Source organism: Ornithorhynchus anatinus, chromosome X2 (genome assembly GCF_004115215.2).
Source record: "Ornithorhynchus anatinus isolate Pmale09 chromosome X2, mOrnAna1.pri.v4, whole genome shotgun sequence".
Taxonomy (NCBI): Eukaryota; Metazoa; Chordata; class Mammalia; order Monotremata; family Ornithorhynchidae; genus Ornithorhynchus; species Ornithorhynchus anatinus.
The window spans coordinates 11,172,111-11,195,847 of NC_041750.1; the positions used below are offsets into that span (position 1 = coordinate 11,172,111).

Genomic DNA, 23,737 nt, shown 5'->3' on the forward strand with positions numbered 1-23,737 from the left:
CAAGTATATCTTCTCCTTTGCTCCTTGTTTTCCTGCATACCTTTCTGTGTCTCTCCCAGTTTGGGAATACAATAGCCAGGGAATCGTCTGGGTAGGATCCAGGTGTCATGAGGAAAGTTCTACAGCTGCTGCTTTTTCAGTGGCAAAAAGATGCCCATCCCCTGAACTCCCTTCTACTCGCTAGGGACTGTCACTGGGGCACTGGATATTCCAAAACTAGGCCTTGCCACACCATTGCCCAGTAGCCTGAAGAGAATTTCCAGGAGAAGAAAATCTTAAATTTATTCATTCTGAGGGCTATGCTAAATAATAATAATAATTAAGGTATTTAAGCGCTTCCTATGTGCCAGGCACTGTACTAAGCCCTGGGGGGGATACAAGCTAATCACTTTCTATCTCATGTGGGGCTCACCGTCTCAAACCCCATTTTACAGATGAGGTAACTGAATCACAGAGAAATGAGGTGATTTGCCCATAGTCACATAGCAGACAAATGGCAGAATCCATGACCTTCAGACTCCCAGGCCTGTACTCTATTTGCTATGGCATGCTGCTTCTCATGTGTTTTGTTTTTTATTTAATTTTTCCCCCAACCATGGGTCTGAGGGAAGATATTTAGTTCCATCAGTGGTATTTATTCAGTGCTTACTGTGTGCAGAGCCCTGTATTAAGCATCTGGGAGAATACAATATAACAAAAACGGCATTCTCTGCCCACAACGAGCTTACGGTCTAGCGGGGGAGACGGTCGTTAATATGAATAAAGAAGAAAATTGCATATATATGCGTAAGTGGGGGGATGAATAAAGGGAACAAGTCAGGGTGACACAGAAGGGAGTGGGAGAAGAGGAAAGGAGGGCTTAGTCGGGGAAGGCCTCTTGGAGGAGATGTGCCTTCAATAAGGCTTTGAAGGTGGGGAGAGTAATTGTCCGAGTACCGTACAAGGGTTTCGAGACATCATCTTGCTGCTTCGAAGGCCAGAGAGGAGGTTAGGGAGTAAGAGGTCCAGAAATTGCACTACCTCTTCCTTCCTCTATCAAAGGATGCTCCAGAAAAGATTTAGGACCAGAAGGCTGAGAAGGATTTTAGGATGTAGAACACACTGAGGGTGATGTCCCGATCCTATTTGTGGACAACAGTTGGGAACGATGTGGAATTCTAACATGTCTCTGTAAATCATTCAATGGTAGTCATTGAGTACTTACTATGTGCAGAGCACTTTACTGAGTGCTCGGGAGAGTACAACAGAATTAGCAGACACCTTCCCTTCCCATAATGAGCTTACAGTCTCTATCCTCTGGCAAACAGAACCATCTCTCTCCGAAGAGCTTTAAGGGCAGGGTAGTGGTGGAACGAGCCCTTGGCCAGAAATCAGGTTCTGTGACTACGTAGCCTTACCCCTGAGTCACAGGTCATTTAATATACCAGTGCCTCAGTACCTCCAACTGGATAGTGAGCTAACATTTTTTTTATGCTATCAGTTACATTCCAGGCACTGTACTAAGCACTGGGGTAGACACAAACTAGTCAGGTTGGACATAGTCCATATCCCACGTGGGGCTCACAGTTTTAATCCCCATTTTACAGATGAGGTAACTGAGGCACAGAGAAGTTAAGTGATTTCCCCAAGGTCACACAGCAGACAAGCTGCAGAGCCAGACTTAGAACCCAGGTCCTTCTGACTCCCAGGCTCATGCTCTATCCACTAGGCCATGCTGCTTCTCTGACATCTGCCCCTGTCTTCCTCATAGATGCCTACAGAATAATGTACTGAGCACTCACGGGGTGTACTGAGGAAAAATGAAATAGTCCCCTCCCTCAAGGAGCTCACATTCTAAAGCTGAAGGAGACAAACCCAGCAACAAAGACATAAATTCAAATTTCAACCATTCAGCAAGTGTAAGAAACAAGAGCTGTATGGCAATCCATCTCCTGATCCCTGATCCAGTAAATGACAGGTTTACCCCAACATTTTAAAGTTTATGAAGATGCGCTTCACCCCCACCTCCTACCCCACCCCTCCCCACCCCCACAGTACATGGCAGATTTACCCCAGCATCTTAAAGTGCATAAAGATGACCTCCTGCTGGGAGGCAGGACTTGGAAGCTGGAATGGGTGAGTTATGCTCATACTCCAATATTTGGGTGGGAGGCAAGATCAAGTGCGTGAGAAAGGAAGTATCTGGTTAGTGGGTTTTTTCTATTAATTGTACCTGGGTTTGGGTTGGGTCTCAATGTCAGTTAAAGGCCTTATTTAGCTATCCAACCGCCCCAGTACTGCACATTCCTATGACCAGGGTTTGTGGTTGTATTTTATAGCAGTCCCCTGACCACAATTCTCCCAGCTTCTTGAAAACCTCAAATGCCTATAGTCATTTTGGTTCCAGAAGGACTAAGCTGTCGGGAATTAGTGAAGACAAGTTTTTTCATAATGTCTTATAATCAATAGTGTTTTATTCAGCATGTACTGTACTAAGCGCTTAGCACTGTACTAAACATTTAGCTTACACATTTCAAACTGTGACCTTTGGACATTTGATATTCACCCCAACCCCACAACACTTATATACTATCTTTAAATCATATGTTATAAAGTACTTATTTATTCCTATTAATGTCTGTCTCCCCACTCTGGATTGTGAGCTTGTTATGGGCAGGGAATGTGTTTGCTAATTCTGTTGTATTCTCCCAAAGGCTCAGTACAGTGCTCCGCACATAGTAAGCACTCAGTGAATACAACTGATTGATTTAGCGCTGTACTCATTTTTAAATTGAGATTGGGAGACAGAAAGAAGTCTCTGTGGTGAAGAGCCCTGTGTCTGAAGCTTCTCCACCTTTCCTCTTTGCTTCCTAGTATTCCTTGTGTAATGAGCCTTTGATCGAGCTTTCTAACCCAGGGGCCAGTGGTTCGCTCTTCTACGTAACCAGCGATGATGAGTTTATCATCAAAACTGTAATGCATAAGGAAGCAGAATTCTTGCAGAAGTTACTTCCCGGTTACTACATGGTACGTATTGGTATTTTCATGTTTGAAGTATATGGCCCTTAGTTCAGCCTGTTTAGGTAAACAAACCTAGATAATGGTTCTAGGTTAGAGACCGTGAGCCTATTCAGTCGATTCTTTTCAGTTCAGACTTGCTGAACCCCAGTCACTGTTTGAAATTCCCTGCTGAGGGAAAAATGACCCAATGAACTGCCAGAATCCCTAGGTTGAAAATTCCTGAAAACAGACCGAGCTTTTCAGAGGGTTTTTCTGGGCTTGGTTCCGGGGGATCAAAGAATACGTTTATAAAGAACACTCAATCATGTGGTAAAACAAGACCCAGGGCATTAAATTTTCCTTGAGTCCCAATTCCCTGCCTTCCCTCTCTGTCTTTGGACAGACACCTGCCCTTCCACTCCCCTGTCAGATGTGTACATCCCCTCGTTTTCCTCCTTTAATTAGCGGTGGCTATCCCTGAGGCTTGTAACCCAGTGGGAGAGTGCCATATGAGTTTCTCTTTGAAAATGTTCGGGTTATGAATTGCCACGGGAGGCTAAGTTCCTGTCCTCACTTCTGGCTGGAGAGAGATTGTAGCGGGAAGAGAAAAACCTCCCGCCCTGATGAGAACAAAAGTACTGTTCCATTTTCCACAGTCCCCTGTTTGGCTAGAAGCCTAAATCAAAGTGCTTCTCCATCCCTCCTAGAATCATAGGGCTGGAAGAGGCCCTAAATAGGTCCCACTTTGTTTTCCTCACAGATTTCTGTTGCTTTTACTTCTTCCTCTCTCTTTCTTTTCCCATAGAACCTAAACCAAAACCCTCGGACCCTACTTCCAAAGTTTTATGGGCTGTACTGTGTTCAGTCAGGGGGAAAGAACATCCGGGTGGTGGTAATGAACAACATTCTTCCCAGAGTCGTGAAAATGCACCTGAAGTTTGACCTCAAGGGCTCAACTTACAAACGGCGGGCAAGCAAGAAGGAGAAGGAGAAATCTATCCCCACGTACAAGGACCTGGATTTCATGCAGGACATGCCCGAAGGCCTGATGCTGGATGCTGACACCTTTAGTGCCCTAGTGAAAACCTTACAGAGAGACTGTTTGGTAAGGAGGCAGCTTATGGGCGTGCGAATATGAACCCAGAGCCAAGAACTGTTAAAACATTGGTCTTTTGGGCTTCGATCTACAAAGCAGGAGAGAGAGCAAGAATAATGTGATGGGTTTTGCTTGGTTTTTTGGTTTTGGGTTTTGTTTGTTTTTTTTTTGAAGTTGGAGGTTCTTTTTTAGAATTGAAACTGAACCTCTGTCCTCTCACCACAAAACACCAGTTGACTTTATTTTTGATCTTGTGACAGAAGATCATTCAGTCGAACAGTGGCATTTAGTGAGTGCTTACTTTCTGCAGAGCACTTTACTAAGTGCTTGGGGGAGTACAATACAACAGCATTGAAAGACATGTTCCCTGCCCCACAAGGAGTTTACAGTATAGAGATCAGTTAGACTGTGAGCCCCATATGGGACAGGGATTGGGTCTGGGCTGATTAACTTGATGAACTGATTAACCCCAAAGCTTATAACAGTGCTTAATATATAATAAGCACTTAACAAATATAATAATAATAATAATAATGTTTAAATCTGAGGCTCCAACGTAGGTTTGACCTTCTGGACCCTAAGATGGTCCAGACTGACCGTGGGCCAGTGAAAAATGTCAAGTGTAAAAACTGACAGGGGTTACGGGAGAGATCAAGAATGCTTTCTGGAGAATTGGGTCTGCATAAGTACTGAACTGATTGTGGTATTGTGGGTGACTCTGTGTGTGTGTGTGTGTGTGTGTGGTGTGTTTCATTTTTTGACCCCCATGTTGACTTGTAGGTGTTGGAAAGTTTTAAAATCATGGACTACAGCTTGCTGCTTGGGGTACACAACATAGACCAGCAGGAACGGGAGCGGCAGACCGAGGGAGCCCAGAGCTTGTCGGACGAGAAACGCCCAGTTGGGCAGAAGGCGCTCTACTCCACAGCCATGGAGTCCATCCAGGGTGGGGCCGCCCGGGGGGAATCGATAGACACGGATGACACGTAAGTGGCGACTGTGATTGGTGGGTCACGGGGTGAAACACAGCAATCTGGACAGATGCTCTCTCGCAAGAGTCAGTGTTAGTTGCTGTAGCCAGCTCTTGGTTGTCCAAGCTAATGGGTTCTGAGAATAGAACAAATAACCTAAAGCCACAGATGAGCAGAATATCTTTTTCAACCAATTATTTCAATCTCTCCCTCCACCTACTAACCAACAGCAGAGCTGAGGCGTTTCACGGCTGCCCCCTCACCTCCCGGTCCTTTGCCAACCTTTGGTAGAAGGATTGCCAGCAGTGAAATGGCCAAAAGTCAGGCAAGATAAAATAAGCAGAAATAATGGAGCCTTGAATGATCTACAAACTGGGTAATTCACCCCCTGAATTCTTCCGTGCCTTTAGTTTTTTTGTGAAATGGATCTTCTTCCTCTATAGTAATTGAGAAACAGACACATAACCAATAGAGCTGTTATGCCACAGCATTTGACCAAAGACCCAGAAAGGGTCAGTGATATCACAGAGAATGCATGGCATGAGCCAGCTGAGCCAAGAGCCATGACCGGAAGCCATACCCTCCAAAGCTTGCCCTCCTAATGATCAATCAACGGTATTTATTGAGCGCTTACCGTGTGTAGAGCGCTGTACTAAGCGCACTGCTTGGAAGAGTACGATACTCCAGAGTCGTTAGACATGTTCCCAATCCGTAAGAAGCTTAACCTGGGTTCAGCTCTTGCTGAGGGCCATAAATTGTGGCAGGCCGGTTCTTGGTTTGTTGGAGACAGAGAGGGTGGAAAGAATGGGAGGGAGAGAGAGCTCTCTTCAAATCTTCAAACCATTTTGCCCTTTAAAGGGATTAGCCTGAGGGCCGAGGTCAAGAAGGAGAATAGAAAGGTTTAGCAGGTGAGAGGTGTGCATTGTCTGAGCTGTGTGTGTAGGGTGAGCTTGCTAGCCCTAATAAGTAGTCCCAAGCTGCAGTTGTTCTGTGAACCCCCTATTCAGAGCCTGCCTAACAAATTCTTGTGTGTCATGTTTCCATCTGGGTCAGAGGCAGCCAGCTGCCGGGGTCGAACTATCTGGGGAGCCTCGTTTTTCTTCTGAAAGACAGATCCCTGGCACTCCGATGCATATCGATGATTTGAAACATGCTTATTAATCTTACTGGAATTCTAATAGTAGCATAGGCTATCTGGAGGGCACTTGGGCTTCCAGAATAAGTTGAGTTTTTCTTGCTTAGCCAAAGCTCTCATTGACTCCCCATGGCAGATTTCCTGCATGACGCTAGGGCCTTGAACGCTCGGCTTCAGAATCAATTGATCATATTTATTGAGTGTTTACTGTGTGCAGAGCACTGTACTAAGTGCTTGGGAAGCGCTTTTACTAGAGAGTGCGGGGAGCTGGTGAGAAAGCCTTTTAGGGAAAGCCACCTTCACCTTCCCTCCCTTGGTGTTCACAGCTTTTGAACGTGTGGGTCCAATATGGGGTTGCGCTAACAGTGACTTGCTCCCCGTCTTGAATCCAACCAAGAGCCATGGGAGCTCTCCACTGTCTTGCAGCTTAAAGGGCAGAAAGTGCGTTTATTAAACTTAAGCCTTTATCAGCTCCCTTTCCCGCTTCCAGTGTCCATATTCCAATCTTGGGTCTCAGCGTGTGGGATTTTCCTACCAGGCCCTGGGGTGACAGGTGGACCGGTCTGTGCTCTGGATTGGGCAGTTGTTTTCCCACTGCCTTCTTTCTGACAAGGAGCTGGGCTTGGCGACGGATGCATTCTGAGAGATTACTTGCTCTCAAAGTCGTCAGGTTCCCCTGGTACGACTAACGGGATGGCTGCTGTAGCGTAACCCAGTCTCCCTTTCCCCGGTCCCCTATTCATGCGGCTCTTCTTTGAACCAGATGTGACAGCCACTGCACATTCCTCTTTCCTGCAGGATGGGCGGGATCCCTGCAGTGAATGGCAAAGGGGAGCGTCTTCTGCTACATATAGGAATCATCGATATCCTTCAGTCCTACAGGTAGGTGACCCGGCTAGCTGCTGGGGCCACAGGCACTCTAAATCCCCTCTAATGCTCTCAACTGGGGAGAGATTAGGCCTGGCCACCTGGGACGGAGTCTTCCAAAAAGAATTTAAAGCCTACCCTGGTTACTCTAGTAGCCAATGTAAAAAATGTGGGATGAAGGGGACCATCTTCCTAATTCAAAGAGCTTTCTATTGCATAAGTTCCCTGCCTGACCTTAATCAGAATTTAGAAACCAGAATGCTCTAGTCACTTGGGTAATACCTCAGGAAAAATTTGAATATCCTTTGTCCTTCCTTCCTGAGGGAGTTTAACTTTCTCAGTGGAGCCAGGAACAAAGGACACTGGAAGTGAGTGCATCGGTTAACTAGGGTGCCTGTTTTTTTTCTTTCTAGATTCATCAAAAAGCTGGAACACACTTGGAAGGCTCTTGTCCATGATGGGGTGAGTTTGAGGGGCACATTTCAGTGGACTTTCCTCTGGGTTATTGTGTAACCATCGTGATTCACTCCTGGTTGGGATTCCCCACCCTCCATTGGGCTTAGGAAAGCCTGTCCCCAGCATCCCCTTCCGCCAGGGCCCCTGCCTGGCAGGAACAAACAGACTGAGGTCCACGGTGCCAGAAGCGCAGTCCCTTGCTCCGACTCCGTGTCGACCTTGGCCGTGGCAGGAAGGATCTCTGGTCTTACTGGTGTTTGTGAATATCCTCGGGTCTCCACTGGAAGGATAGGGTTGTGGACCTACAGTTCTCCGAGAGAAGCGAGCAGGCCCCCAATTGAAGGGTGCTTCAGGTTTCCCAGCCGCCAGTACCCGTCAGGGCTGGGCCCAACAATTTCTTTTTGATCCTATTCCCCAGATTCTGAATCCATCAGGAGGTGAATATGGCTCAGGCCTAGCTGGGGTCCTTTGGGATCCAAAGCTGGGGGAGGAGCCCTAAGTTTAGCCCCTACCTCAAAGTCCTACTGACTTTTCATTATTGTTTCCTTCTCCCTGTAATAAGTTTAAAGTCAGCAGCAAAGTGAGGCAGGCAGGCAGGAATACAAAAGCTTCCTATCTATCCCTCTTTAGACTTGCTCACGTAGCTCTCTCCTGAATGGAGGTTGGGGGGAAGTTGGGAAGCATTGTGGCCTAGTAGAAAGAGCACAGGTCTGGGAGTAAGGGGACCTGGGTTTCAATCCTGGCTTTGCCACTTTCCTGCCATGTGACCTGGGGTAAGTCTCTGTGCCTCAGTTCCCTCATCTGTAAAATGGGGATTCAGTACCTGTTCTCCCTCCTACTTAGACTGTGAGCCCCATGTGGAACGGGGACTGTGTCCAACCTAAAAGACTTGTATCTATCCCAGCGCATAGAACAGTGCTTCTAGTAAGCGCTTAACAAATACCATAATTATCATTAAGTTATAAGGGGTAGGGAGAGGAGATAGTTTCCATTAGGGATGAATGAGGTGGTTTGGAACAGGAAGAGAAGGAAGCTACCCTCTTCCCCGTATCTAGAAAATGAACACCTTATTTACATAACTGTCTTTGGGATTCAGGACTATAAAAGGCAAGGTTCCCCCCCAGCCAATTGAAATATTTAAAATAATATCAGCGAAAGGGAAATGAGATGCGGTCACTCTGTATGTACTCGTGCCTTCTTTTTTCCAAATCTGAGTGAACTTCAGAAGTATTCATTTTTCATGATGCAATGGGAAAGCTTTATTTACATAACAAGCACCCTTATCAGCCCTGCAAAATATAGGTACCCTCTTCTCTGCCCAAATATCCTAAATCCATTCCAAATTGTAATGAAAACCTAATCAAAATGCAGGCAGTGCTCCCAGTTTATCTGTAGTATCAAAGTGGATTGGGTACAGGGAAAATGAGCTAATTAAAGCAGCATTCAAAAGGAGGATGAGTTTCCGCAAGATTTCATTTTCATTTTTATTTTTGGTATAAATAAAATGGTGTAACACTCCTTACCGCTCCTGTTTCAGGACACGGTTTCGGTTCACCGACCCAGCTTCTATGCTGAGAGATTTTTCAAATTCATGACTAACACTGTTTTTCGGAAGAACTCGTGTAAGTACGCTCAATTTCTCAAGACTTAGTCGGGTCACGGCAGTGGGTGAGAATGTTTGTTCATCATTTCCACGAGAAGCTAGTGTCCAGTGAGCCCATTTTTGTTGTTTCCCCTCACACCTTGGGGTGAAACTATCACCCCCGTTCTTTTAAAAACATAACCATGTGGTGAGCAGAAATGCGTTTGGGGTCAGATTGCAAGCTGGGAGGGGAAGAGGGGTGCTGGTGCTGGGAAATTCAGGCTCCAGCAATCTGTCAGGCCTGTCGGACCTGCTGACCTGTGCCACAGTGCTCCCACCTGAATATCCTCCATGCTGCTAACCAGGGCCTGCTTCTGATTCCTTTGGACTTGACGGCTCCCGGCCACAGCCATGCCTTTGAGACACCTCGGCTAGTGTGGCCGAGCGTACTTCAGAAGTGGAATCTTACTTGGGTCTGTGTCGGGAGTCGGACTTTATCAAGGATTGTATGTCTCCTCTTCATTGCCGAGAAATATTGAATATAGAGAAGCGGTGTGGTCCAGTGGTTAGAGCAAGGGCCTGAGAGTCAGTAGGACCTGGATTCTAATCCCAGCTCTGCCACTTGTCTGCTGTGTGACCTTGGGCAAGTCACTTAGCCTCTCTGTGCCTCAGTTCCTTCATCTGTAAAATGGGGATCAATACTGTGAGCCCCATGTGGAACATGGACCGTGTCCAACCTGATTAGCTTGTATCTACCCCAGCGCATAATACAGTGCCTGGCACATAGTAAGCACTTAACGAATACCATTAAAAAACCCCACCAAAACAAAAAAAACTCTTAGGGAGGGGCCACCTCCCGCAGTGACCGGGGGTTTCATCCCTCTAAAGGTTTCCCCTTGAGAAATATTTTATACCCTTCATTCCATTGATCATTTCTGTGGACCTGCAAACAGCTCCCCCTAAAATGCCTCAGTAGACTCAGGTGCCGTAAAGGGAGGGGATGCCTGGGATGAGATGAGACTATAAACCTCTGTGCTCCTGGCAGCTTTTTCTTCGGCTGGTCGTGTGAGTGGGAAATCTTTGAACATCCTGACCCTTTTTTTTCTGCCTACCTCCACTTTCCTCTCTAGCTCTGAAATCCTCACCATCTAAGAGAGGTCGCAGTGCCTTATTAGCTGTCAAGCCTAGCGGGCCCACAGCAGCATTTTCTGCCAGCCAGATCCCCACGGAACGGGAGGAAGCTCAGTATGACCTGCGGGCTGCTAGGAGCTACCCGACTCTAGAGGACGAAGGTAATAGTGTTCCCACCCACCCCGGTCTATAGCAGAAGTGCTTCTCTGCTCCATCCTCCTCTGGCCTGGTTCAAGTTCAGCCAATACAGAGAAAACCTCAGCAGCTGGCATAGAATTCCCCAAGGCGGCCTGTTTTCTCTGTGCATCTACACTGATTTAACCACTGCTAGACTTAAGCAAGAGGAGTTGGGAATGGGGAACTGGGGTGATCCCTTCACCTCGGGCAGTTTACCAGGAAGGGGGAAAGCCAAATGATGGTGCCAAGAAGAGAGAAGGGGGTACCACATTGTGTAATCTCCTGTTCCGTGATCGTCTCAAAGAAAGAATATTCTGTCAGAATCACTACTGCAGATTGATTGCTGCCAACAGGCAGGTGTGATCACATCTCTGGGATGCGTAGATGTGACCGTCAGAAGGAATTAATCTCCCACTGGGATTAAGGAGGAAGCAGAGGGGGGAAAGGGTAGGCGTTATTAGACTGCACATACTAGGGTGGCTTTGGAAATTCTTTTCAGCCCTGATGCGATAGACCTTTCCTCTCTCCCTTCACTGGACAAGCGTGAACCGATTTTAATCCAGAGAGAGGGAGCGAGGTTGTTAACAACCCCTCAGCTCACTAGTTTCCTCTCTGGTGCTGAGGGTCTGGTGTGAACCTGTGGGAAATTCTTGGAAAAAGACTGGCCCAGGGATCTGTTCTGGGCTATCAGTTCCCGAGCCTCCTCTTGTAATTTTTTTTTTTTTGGTTCAGGGGCCAGGAGGAGCGGTCTAGTTGTGAGCAGAACTTTTTGATTCCACTTAACACTGGCTGGGTCATCCTGAATTTCTGGAAAGGCCATGTCCAATCCAGGGTGGGGTGAGGGGAAGGTCTAGTTGGCTTTTCCCCCAGGAAATCCAACTCCCTTCTCCGTCCCCTCAACAGTATACATGATGTGACTCCCAGTCTGGCCCCTAGAAAGTTACTGTTTCAGTTGTTCCTAAAGTCAGTTGGATCCCATCCAGTTTCTGGTCAAAGTATCTGACATTGGCATGCCAATCTTGTCATAAGGGTATGGGGGAGGGTGGGCGGGGGGCGACCTTAACCCTCCAGCAGCTATCTGGTGTGGCCCGAAGCCACTCGATAGTTTGGCATAGTGAAATGTCGGTTCGGTCGTCACTGGGACCCGCCAGTCCTATCGGAAGAGGTGGTGGTTCTTAAAGCATCTGTTCTTGATCCTGAATGTCCATCATTTCCTTTTCTTGGTCCAAGCAGTTCCCAGATCCCCTACAGGGGGCTGGAAGGGACTTGATCAGAGGATCTGTCGCAGCAGCGGTGCACTGGGGTTTCAGGAGAGGGCAGCAGTACTTCAAATATCACTCATACCATGTTCCCTTTCCCTTTGACTGTTGTGGGCCCTGCAGGCAGGCCAGACCTGCTACCTTGCACTCCCCCTTCATTTGAAGAAGCAACCACAGCCTCCATAGCCACGACGCTGTCGTCAACATCTCTCTCCATCCCTGAGCGGTCTCCTTCTGAGACCTCTGAGCAACCCAGGTACAGGTGAGAAAAGCTTGCTTTCCAGCAAATAGCCAACCACTTTGCTCATTCTCAGTGGTTCCCCTCAAACGGTGATGCCAACAAAAGGCTGTCGGGACAAACGTAACCAGCTCCTTTCAGATGTGGGCCTGGGCTGCAGGGCCTCGGGCTTTTGGATGAGGAAATTGCCTTGAATGACTCTTAGGTCAATGAACGTTCAGGGATTGAACGTTCCATGACTGTCTGATATTCGGTTGTGGGCCATTTATCATCGTATCAGAAAAAGCTGCTGACTGCACCCAAAGGAGTCCAGCTGAACCCTCTGCGGAGCCAGTGTCCCCTCTGAAATCGAAGAATTATTATTATTAATTACTATTATTCAAATCCCTTTTGCTTGATCCTGGAATGGTGACCTGTCACTTTAAAGTAAAAGTGTCCTGGGGAAGAGCTAGCATGCTTTGGGGAAAGTAAGCCATACTGTGGGATCAGCTGGTCTATAAATCTGCTTCAAAGGAAGTCGGTGACTGTATTTGATCATATTTGTGGCTCTGTCTTTGCAGGCGTCGCACTCATTCATCTGGCCAAGATGCCCGGTAAGGAACTGAGTTCCCTTCGTATGACTTCTTAGAAAACGGGGCTCCTGAGGGTAGGTTCTCCGTAAGAGCAGGTGTGAGAATTTGAACAGGTAACAGAGTGGTCGTTTCCGTGCCTTATTTATTCCCTCGGGTTTAGACTTCAGTAGCTCGTTCAGGTTCTCGGGCCCATTTCAGGCTGTGAAGACATCTAGCCTCTAATTTCCTCAGAATGTTGGTCGTCTGAATTGTACTAATCTACAGATAATAATAATAATTTTGGTATTTGTTAAGCACTTACTATGTGCTTAACTGATCTAAGCGCTGGTAATCAGGTTGTCCCACGTGGGGCTTACAACTTTTAATCCCCATTTTACAGATGAGGTAACTGAGGCCCAGAGAAGTTAAGTGACTTGCCCAAGGTCACACAGAAGACACATGGCAGAGGCGGGATTAGAACCCACGTCCTCTGACTCCCAAGCCCGCGCTCTTTCCGCTAAACGATCACAATCACTTTATAGATCTCTGAAACAGTTTACAAAGAGAATCTCGAATCATCCCAGATGCCTTCAGGTGCCCATAGGGGGAAGAGAGTACCTGGAGGTGTTCCTGTAGTGGTGGCTTTTTTTGAGGTGGGGAGGATGGGAAGCTGCCTGTCTAAATCGAAATTACTTCTGGGAATTAACCACGAAACACTCTTTTGGCTTCTGCGTACTCAGCTGCCCAGATTAGTATCTGTTCGTCAAGCATCCACCTGTTCATGGTGCTGTGTTGGGCAAGGGATATAAACTTGCCCTCTAGAATTTACAATCAAAAACAGACCAAATGAAGGCAGCAAATAACCATGTAAGCAACTTTTAGAAATGTGGTATTTATGAAGCGCTTTCTATGCGCCAAGCACTGTACTGAGGCCTGGGGTAGATATAGTATAAACAGATCTGGACACAGTCCCTGTCCCACAGGGGGCTCAGGGTCTAAGAGGGAGGGAGGACAGGTGTTTTCTCCCTGCTTTTCAGATGAGGTAACTGAGGCCTGGAGAAGTGAAGTGACTGGCTCAAGGTCACAGAGCAGAAAATTGGCAGAGCCAGGGTTAGAACCCAGGTCCTCTGAATCCCAGTCCCGTGCTCTATCCACTAGGCCACTCTGCTCATCTGTGCCATAAGGAACAAACTGATGACACTGGTAGGTTGGACAGGCCGTTCACTGAGGCGAGGAATTGCCTTTGGGCAATAAAAGACTAGGTTCTTGTGGTTCCCTTGCCTGCACTGAGCCCTCTGATTAACATTCAGTACTAAAATATGAGCTTCAATCTGTAATCTGTGTCATGTTTAAATCATGAGCACTCAGGCAGACTTAACCCATTGTCAGTCACAATATCCGATGGTTCACTGCACCGTCAGGTTGGCCCATGTGGAAACTGGCCCGCCTAAAATGCAAGAAACCTCTGAGAATCTGCTTCTTATCAAAACATGGGGGTTGGTTTGCTCTGTGTGGGGAGGAAGGAACCCAGGATGAGAGAATTAAAATAGAGGACTTGGTCTTCCTGCTGGTTTCCCAGGTCCCACGAGGAGGTGCACGTCGAAGAGGAGCTCCAGCAGATCACAGTCGAAATAGAGGCTAAATGTAGCGTTGAGATTGTGGCTCCAGAAGAAGAGGAAAAAGGGTAAATGTTCGGTTGCAAGGTGGCAAGTCGTCGTGCAGCTGCTGGGGTGGAAATGTGGGGAACCGTGACCGGAAACCTTCATCCAGGTTTCTTGTGACCTGGATTTTTCAAGTTTGTGGTAACTCCCCGGGGTGTTTGCCAGACTCTAGGATTCAAGCCCCTTGACCCCAAGATCCCCTCGGGGAATGCTGCCTAAAGAACTCTGGGTTTGGAAATGGCCCAAATAATAATGATAATAATGATGGTATTTGTTAAGAGCATATTATGTTCCAGGCACCTTAGTAAGTGCTAGGGAAAGCAACGTGCCCTGCACACAACTGGGAGTAATCCAATACTCGGCGACCAACTTCAATCCCTGGGTTGTACCTGCCTCTTGCGCAGTTCCACGGGTTCGGTTGTCATTCCTCCCTAAACTTTTGGCAGAGGCAGTGAGGAAACAGGTGACATACATTCTTTCTGTAAGTTCCTGTCTTGCCAGACATGGAACCGCCTATGGCTAGGTGTAAGGAAGAACTTCCTGAGCCGATTCCTGGGGGAAGCAGAGGAATTTCTTTCACCAGGGGCTCTAAGAATGTGGGAGTCGGCCAACCTAGCAAATAAGCACCCCACAAAGTCTTCGCCCAGAGGCGTGCGATTAGCCTTCTTTACTTTTCTCCTAGTATTTATTGTTCCTTTCCATAAGCAAGGGGCTACAGAAAGGCCGGCTTCCTAGCCTGGCAGTTCTAAGTCAACTTTGTCCTACTACTCCATTTCCTCTGTGTTCTCAGGGAAGCAGCTTCCTCAGCCTCTGCCACTGTCACATCCACTGTTGCTGTGGAGGTAGAAACTGCCAGCCAGGCCTCCGAGCCAGCCAGCCAAGCATCCGATGAAGATGAAGTGCCAGCCACTGACATATACTTTGTAAGTCGCCATCTTTAGGTCCCTTCCCTTTGGCAGACCCTATTCTTTAAGGTCGCACTCTGGATCGATCTGTCGCTCAGCCAGCATGGGTCAAGAAAGCATTCTAGCCACAGCAGCTTCAAGACACCCTGCCACCGGTCTTCTCTGAAGAATAGAGTTTGAAAGAATGCTCCCACTCCATTTCTAACTAAGGGGGATGATCGGAGAGGTCCCAGAATAGCAGGTCTTCAGAGACTGGCCGAGGGCGCCTTCTTCACACACAGTTAATTGGGTAAACTGATCTGACCTGCCTATTTTCATCAAACAATACTTCGGAGTCCACATCCACAAAACCCCATGCCAGGCCCTTGGGGTGAAGTTAACGCAAGAGAGGACAGCTTCAGACCATAAAGAAGCCTTGCAGAATAGTTTCTAAAAAGGCACATTCTTAAGCCTCATTTTTTCTCCTTCTCACTGAGAAAATGTCAGGAGATGGGGTGACATGCAAAGAAGCGTGGTGCTCGCATTGACCATCAGCCTCTATGCGGGTAGAGAAAGCTTGGAAGGCTGAGGTGGTGGCGGAGGGAATTCGGTATGAGTCCGTTTTCCAGGGAGAGAGGATGGTGAGTGAGGAAGCTGAAATTTTTGGAGGCTGGCAAAAATGTTTCTGGGCTATTGGATTTCTTTTTGGAAGCTATTTGCAAGGCTGCTGGTGGATAAGCTCTGCCTAGTCCCCTCGGGAAAGTCAGCTGCCGAAGCAGAATCGTGCGGTTTGAAAATCCCTAGGTGCCCATCGGTGCTGCGGCACTGTGCTCGTTTTCTTCAGGCCCAATCTGAAGCCGTGGCATGGAGATCTGACATCAGAGGGCTGTGACCAATTCTGCTTTCCTTTTCCTGCAGGCAGATTCCTTAGCTGGCTCAGATGAAGCCTAGTTCTGAGACCCAGGGAGGAGTCAGTGAGGCGATGGCCGAGTTGGCCGGGGGGAACTGAGTGGCTTAGCGCCAGCTGCCCTCTGTTCAGTCCCGCAGAGGCCAAGCACAGTGTGGAGTGTTGCGGTGTGCCTGCTCTCAGGGAACCGGTCACAGGTCAGAAAGGGAAGTTGAAGCCAATTTTGCCTGCTGCTGCACCCCAGCCATTTTGGATTGCACATGTTCATCTTTAGGGTCTCACTAGCCCCAGCGAAGGGCCACAGCCCTTTTGGGTGACAGCAGGGGGTAGTGGGAAAAGTGTGAACTGGAATGTAGAAAACTTGGGTTCTAGTCCTGACTCTGACACCGACTGACCTGTTTTCTGACCTCGGGCAGATCACTTAATCTCTGTTTCCTCCACTGTAAAACAGGGACACTTGTCCCACCCCTCCCCACCTCCCTCTGAAGTTGTGAGGATAGGCGGGCTAATTGGTGTGGAAGTGCAAACAAACTCAAGGTGTCACACTGGAAATGGAATCTCCGTGTACACAGGAGAGCCCTAAACCACTCTGGCTAGTGGACTCCTACATTCTGCTTATCTGTCTGGTGCTCCTATCCTCCTCATTGTAGCATCACTTATATGTTACTGAGTATTATAGGCTGGTGGAGAGGGAATCGGTGAGCGTGCACATGTGTGTATGTGTGGTTTTCAACCATGCAGTGATTCCAGCTGCTTTCTCCAACTACTTGCCACAGTCTTTATTTTTCCCATGAATGACAGCCGAACAGAGCTCCTGGTAAACACCGGCATACTTTTCTCAATGGAGAGCTTCCCTTGCCAGTTCTTGGTAGAGTTGCCCAGCTTCTGATTCAAGGTTAACTTCCTGGCTTTCTTGGGAAACCATCTTTTTGGGCTGGGTAACATTCAGTCGTATTTATTGAGCACTTACCATGTGCAGAGCATTGTACTGAGCGCTTGGTAAGTACAATTCAGCAACAAATAGAGACGATCCCTACCCAATGGCGGGCTCCCAGGCTATGTGTCCTCTGTTTAGCTGCTCCCCAAGGAGTCAAGCGCTAACCCCTCAGAAGTGTTCAGTACACCCTACTACCTCCTCGTGCTCATTCACTGGGGTTCTTTTCCTCTCATGAGATGGTGTGATGTTTTTGGTTGGAACATTCTTTTTGTGTTGAAGGTGGTGCATGTGTGTCTGTCCTCGGGGGTAACAGGATGATTAGAGGGGTGGGTGGCGGGGTGCTGAGAAGGTTCCCCTTGAAAGGTGCTGGCTTGAAAGCAAGAGAGCCACCTGAATGCAGAGCAGTTAGTTGAAGGCCCTAGAGAGCAGGACCTTGAGAAAAGGCAGCTTTGGAAACCTCCCTGGACAGAAGACCAGACCCTCTGCCCCTGATTGCTGGGAGTCGAACACAACATGAGGGGCGGAGGCGACTTTACCTCCCTTCCTGTGATGAGGCTAATAAAATGGCTGAGCTTGGGGCTTCGCCATTCCCAGATCTCCAGGCCCCCAGCCTTCCAGTTGCTTTTCTTTTCATCTGTTTTTTTCGTTTTGGTTTGCCCTTTCATTTCATCACTTTTCCTCTGTTTCCTTCCTCACCTCCCTTCCTGTGGCGCCATCCAGTTCACGGATGGGAGGTACTGGATTTACTCTCCCCGCCGGCGCCGACTCCGAGCCGCCTCGCTTTCCTCCTCCGGTACTGTAAGTTGAACCCAGCAGTTGGCCAGGGCAGTCGAATGCTACCTCTGAAAGGCTCAGTAGAGCCAGTCCCCGGAGATCACATCTCAGCTGTCGTCGGCTCCCTCGGCCTCCTTTTGTTTACGGTGCCTGTGCCCCGGGCTGCCCTTCCTCTTGTCCTACAGGTTGGTTTGGACCCAAGTAGGACACAAACAGGTCATCCTCTCTCTCCTAGGGCAAGCCCAGAATCAGCGGGTTAGGGTGTGAGGGATCGTCCATCTGCCTCTGCCTCTCGTTATGACGATCTGTGTCTCCAGGAAGCAGCTTGCTTTGGATCAAGGTCCCGAGAAGGTTGATTTACCCAAAGAAATCACCCAGTGCAGGAACAGCCTCTGAGTCACGACCACTCGTCAGAGCCTTAAGGATTCCTAATTTGCTGCTTAATTGACTGAATAAGCGCTGTCTCTTGGTGATGAAACCAAGACGCAGCTTTGGCCTTTCCTTTCCCCTCAGGTGGCTGAAGTTTGCTTCCTGGGAGTCCGTAAATATTTCTGCTCGGCCTCGACTGTTAGTGCCAAGGAGTTACTAGCACTCGGGTGACTCTGAATTTCCACTTCAGCCTTTAGGGACCCAAGGCACCAGCTTGACTTTCCAAAGAAAGCTGGAGAGATGCCACCTTTTTGTCTTGTCCACGGTGATGGAGGCGTTAACGTGAAAGCCCCTGGATGAGCAGAGAGGAGGCCGGGCCGTAGAAACTCCGAACCACATTCAGAGACTTAAGACAGGATGACTAGGTGAGGGGTGGTCGTAAAAGCTAGAAGCCATTTCTGTTGGCTAGTAAAATCACCTGGTAGTATGTATTGAGCACCGACCATGTGCAGAGCACTGAACTGAAGACTCGGGAGAGTCTGACAGTGTTAAGACACAATCCCTGCCCTCAGGAAATTTTATTCTCTTTGATGGAACCATCCCCAACAGTCCTAGCACTAAGACTTCCGCTTCTCAGCCGGAAACTGATTCTTAACAGTAAATCTGTTCACAACAGCAGCAGAGACTTTGGTAGAGAATCTACAAGTTCCTGTTTCTGACCGAGTGGTTGATAGACTTGAGCGGACCTTGGGCCGGCCTTGGTTGAGAGGGTAGATCCACTGGGAGGTACCAGGGGTAAATACCATGTGTTAACTTCTTTCTCCCAGCGCTTAGAACAGTGCTTGGCACACAGTAAGCACTTAATGAATACCACGAAACAAATGGAACAGTATGTGGACTGGGCCAGCCACCCACCCACGAATCTCCCCAGGCAAAATCACAAGATCTACTCCCTTCACCGCCACCTTGGGAAGTCCATCGGGGCGGCTGACACTCCTTCCCCCTTGCCTTCCTACCGATCCTCACCCCTGCTTGCTTTACCTCCCTAGTGCCCCTTTTGACATCTTGCTCAATGAGACTTAGTGCATTAAGTGCTACTGGGGAATCTGCTGACCTCCTCTAAGCAACAAAATTAGCAACTAGGTCTCCGATCCTCATGCTGAGACTCACTTAAAGAATGCACCACAGAGGCTTCACTGCCACAAGTGAAAGAACTTTATGGAAGACACATTTTTGTTTCTTAAGGCCGCTAAGGTCACCATACGCTCAGCTAACGACAACAAAGTTTTTGTTGCCGTACGGAAGGGTTAAAATGCATTTGATTGAGTCCCTGCAAACTGCATTTTTTTCCTGTGATATTGAATCATTGCAGGAGCTTACCGACTGTCCAATCTGGGGCCTGGAACTCTTGGCAACTCTGGGCTCTCCCCTCTGCTCCCGCTGACCCAGTGAGGGGGTATGGAAGGGTGCCCTGAGATCACAGAGAGTGCCGACAGAGGGAGAGAACACGACAGGGATCCATCAGTGGGATTTATTGAGCAACCACCTCTCAAAGAGGTCTTCCCCGACTAATTCCTCATTTCCTCTTCTCCCGCTCCCTTCTGCGTCACCTTTGGATTTTGCACCCTTTATTTGCCCTTCCTCGGCCCCACAGCGCTTATGTACATATCTGTAATTTATTCATATTCATGTCCGTCTTCTCCTCTAGACCTTAAGCTTGTTGTGAGAGGGGGATGTGTCTGTCAACTCTGCCGTACTGTACTCTTCCAAACACTTAGTATAGCGCTGTGCACACAGTGAACGCTCAATAAATAAGATTGATTGCTATGTGCAGAGCACTGTACTCTGCAAGGAAGAATGAAAAAGTTGGAAATACAGTCCATCTGCTGATGTCAGAGCTTCCTGAAAAAGTTTAGAGAGGGGAGGTATAGTATGGTGGATCCTTAAACGTTAATTTTTTCTATCTGGGCCAATTCTTGCTCTTGCTAGTTTGGGGCTTAATATTAGTCAATCAGTTGCCTTTAGTGAATGCTTACTGTGCAGAGCACTGTACCAAGCACTTGGGAAAGTACAGTAGAAGAAGATATGATCTCTGCCCACAAGGTGCTTATGATCCAATGGGCAAAAGGGACATAGGAGGAAGTTGTGCTCTATTTAGTACGTAAAATATGTACAAAAATGCAATAAGAATCAATCAGTGGTATTTATTGAGCATTTTCTGCCCTGTAAGTGTAGAACACTGTATTAAGTGCTCGGGAAAATAGAATACAACAGAGGTGGTGGATGGGATCCCTGCCCACAAGGAGTTTACAGTCTAGAGGACAGACATGAAAATAGATGATGGATCAGAGAAATAGTAGAGTATACAAATATTTACCTAACTACTGTGGGGTTGGGGTGAGTCTCAAAGTGCTTGAGGGATTGGATCCACAGCCAAGTGCACAGTCGATGCAGAGGGGAGGGCGGATGAGATAGTGGGTGCTCAAGTGCTGAGGTGATAAGGATGGTGTTACCTGGGGAAGGAGAGAAAAAATGAATTGGAGACTGTTTCTGGAGGAGGTGGGATTTCAGAAGTGTTTTAAAGATGGGGAGAGCTGAGGTCCGGCAGATTTGAAGGTTGGGAGGGAGCTCCAGGCAGGAGGAAGGCCAGGGGGTGGAGCCAGGAGAGTCAAGAACAAGGCACAGAGGGAAGATGAGTGCAGAAGAAATGGATCGTGCTAGTTGGAGTGTAGTAGGTGGAGAGAGAGGATGGGGAGAGAGCTGATGCACTGCCTTATAAACTATTAGTCTGACGGGAAGAGGAATGGGTAACCACTGGGAGTATTTAAAGGGTGGTGAGATGTTTTCAGAACGACGCTTTAGAAAAATGATCTGGGCAGTGGAGTGAAGAAGGACCCGGAGCAGAGAGAGAATAGAGGCTGGGAGATCGGAGAGCAGACTGTTGTGGAAGTCAAGCTGGAATATGACATGGGCCTGGACCAAGGTGGTGGCCATTTGGATGGAGAGGGCAGAGAAGATCTGGGAAATGTTGGGGAAGAAAATCTGACAGGATTGGGCAACAGACAGGATGTGAGACATGAAAGGGTAAGGAGTCAAGGAAGATATCCAAGTTGAGGGCTTCAGAAACAGGGAGGATGGTGGTGAGGTCAACTGTGATGGGAAAGGTAGGTGGAGGAGAGGATTTGGGAAGAAAGATGAGTTCAGTTTTGGATGCATTGAGATTGAGAGACCAGTGGGACATCTATATGAAGATGCCTTTTAAGCAAGAGGAAATGTCATGGGAGCCGGTCCCAGAGGACTTCCCTGACTAAACTTTCATTTCCTCTTCTCCCACTCCCTTCTGCGTTGCCCATGCAACTTGGATTTGTACCCTTTAGTCACCACAGCACTTAGGTACATGTCTGTTATGTCTATTAATGTCTGTCTCCCCTTCTAGACTGTGAGCTCCTTGTGGGCCTGGAATGTGGCTACCAACTCTGTTATATTGTACTCTCCCAAGCGCTTAGTACAGTGCTCTGCACACAGTAAGCGAATAATCTTAGTTAATCAAATGACTGAGATTGTGGTTGGAAGGAGAGACTAGCGAGGTAGATTTGGGAGTCATCTTGCACAAAGGTGATAGCTGAAGCCGTGAAAGTGGAGGAGCTCCCCGAGGGAGTGAGTATAAAATGAGAAAAGTGTGGGGTAGCGGAATAGAGCTCTGAAGGAGATCCTCAGGTTGGGGTGAAAATAAGGCAGAACAGTCTGGAACACCACCCCGAGGCACCGGTAAAACAAACCTAGTGTGAATCAGAGCAGGGGCTTTTTTCCGGAAGAAGGGGGCTTGGCCCTGATGAGGTACCCGTCCCTGCCAGAGGCTGCGGCACAGCCCTGGACTGTGGTGAGCCTGGAAGCCAGGAAGCCTGGCTCCTGGTGGAGCTTGGTGGGTATCGGGGTAGCTCGGTAGTCAGGACAGGAGACGTTCTACACCACTGGGGGGACTGGACGTGGAAAGTGGGCTAGACTTTGGGGGTGAAACTTTGAGGAGCGCGAGGAAGGATTATGCCGAGTGCATAGCATGCCCACATCCCAGAGAAACTCCTTACTGTCACCTTTAGAGCACTCGATCAGCTCGCACCCCCCCACCTTTCCTTGCTGATTTCCTACTACAACCCAGCCTTCATGCTTCAATCCTCTAATGCCAGCCTACTCACTGTACCTCGGCTCCTGCCCACGTCCTCCCTCCCCGTTCGTATCTCACACTCCACCATTCTCACCTTCAAAGACTTATTAAAATCACATCTCTCTGAGAGGCCTTCCCCGAGTAAACCCTCATTTCCCCTACTCCTTCTCCCTTCTGCATCGCCCTCACAACTGGATCTGTACCCTTTAATGCACACATCCATGATTTATTTTGTCTGTCTCCCCCTCTAGACTGTAAACTCCCTGTGGGCAGAGAACATGTCTACCGACTCTGTTATACTGTCCTCTACCAGGCGCTTTAGTTCAGTGCTCTGTACACAGTAAGTGCTCAGTAAATACCATTGATCGATTGACCTCCTGAGGTCCCTCCTCCGCCGTCAGCCCAGCACAGCCCCTAACAGTCATTGCTGTGTCATCCACCCAGCCACACGGATACTGAGCCCTATGGCTCTCCCCACCTCCTGCCCCACCTTGAGCCTGGCAGTCATGCCAAGAGACAGCGGTGACCTGCTCATTCCCTCCTCCTCCTCCTCCTCCACTGCTGGGGTGCTCAGAGTGGAAGGTGAGGGCCTTCCAGGATGAAGACGAATGGAGAGTTTCCTGGGCGGGGGGGAGACAAGCTGGGGAAGAGAGGAGGGAGCAGCCCCGAGACCTGCCAGGCTGACACTTGACAATCAATCAACCAATCACACTGATTGAGCGCTTACTATGTGCAGAGCACTGTACTAAATGCATGGGAGAATACAATACCACAGAATTAATTAGCGGACACATTCCCTGCCCACAGTGAGAGGGAGCTAGATTGACTCAGTTAATCGGTGGAATTTATTGAGCACTTACTCCAGGCAAGCCCTATATACTAAATGCTTGGGAAAGTACAATGAAGTAGACACGATCCTGCCCTCAAGGAGCTATCTCATCCCCACCTTGGCCACCTGGAGGTGACCCAAATTGATCTGGTTCTGTCGGAAACTGATGCACACATGCCGCTCCCACTGAGCTGCGGAGGGGAAAGGCAGAGAGGGGAGGTGCCCCTTCCTGAAGGTTTCCATCCCCTGTCCGACGGCCCCGCTTTCATTTTTGTTTGGGCCCCAGCGTTCATCCAGCCCTGCCTATGATGTCATCACTTTACGCCTCCATTCCTGGTGTAACGTGACATTTCATGGGCATGCTCCTCAGATTTTCTTCTTTAGTTTCACCCCTGTGAGAGGCAGATGAGGAACCGGCGAAAGAGACTTGAGAAAGATCAGCCTGAGAGGTAGGAGGGAAACCAGGAGGGAAATGGGTGGAAGCCCATCTTAGATACTGCATTGCCAGGAACAGAGGGTAGTCCACAATGTCGAAGGCCTCTGAGGGGTCAAGGAAGATTAGGATGGAGTGGAGACTGGTAGATTGGGTGAGGAGGCGGTCATAATATTTGACTTTTCCCATGCGCTATCAGGGGGAGGAAAGAAAAACTCCTGCCCCAAAATACATGGGTCTCAAGCATACTTTGCAGCTAGGTATCTCCCTTTCCCCTCACCTTATTTGTTTTTAAACAAATCACCAGAATAACTCCTCTGTCAGTTTCTGGCTTGGATA

The 23,737-nt window shown here is 48.4% G+C and overlaps 1 protein-coding gene across 4 annotated transcripts in view; it reads left to right on the plus strand.

Annotated features, from left to right (window-relative positions):
* PIP5K1C (phosphatidylinositol-4-phosphate 5-kinase type 1 gamma) overlaps positions 1-23,737 on the plus strand; it is a 141,742-nt gene that overhangs the window by 111,420 nt on the left and 6,585 nt on the right. For 2 of the 4 annotated variants that reach the window (XM_029052644.1, XM_039910450.1), the window contains exons 6-16: positions 2,854-3,006; positions 3,785-4,084; positions 4,856-5,061; positions 6,980-7,063; positions 7,462-7,510; positions 9,042-9,126; positions 10,217-10,378; positions 11,777-11,915; positions 12,452-12,484; positions 14,022-14,126; positions 14,894-15,026. In XM_029052644.1, coding sequence (XP_028908477.1) covers positions 2,854-3,006; positions 3,785-4,084; positions 4,856-5,061; positions 6,980-7,063; positions 7,462-7,510; positions 9,042-9,126; positions 10,217-10,378; positions 11,777-11,915; positions 12,452-12,484; positions 14,022-14,126; positions 14,894-15,026 — 1,449 coding nt within the window. Of the gene's footprint in view, positions 1-2,853; positions 3,007-3,784; positions 4,085-4,855; positions 5,062-6,979; positions 7,064-7,461; positions 7,511-9,041; positions 9,127-10,216; positions 10,379-11,776; positions 11,916-12,451; positions 12,485-14,021; positions 14,127-14,893; positions 15,027-17,551; positions 17,630-23,737 lie in introns of all 4 variants that reach the window. The other 2 variants (XM_039910449.1, XM_029052642.2) reach the window with 2 other exon arrangements.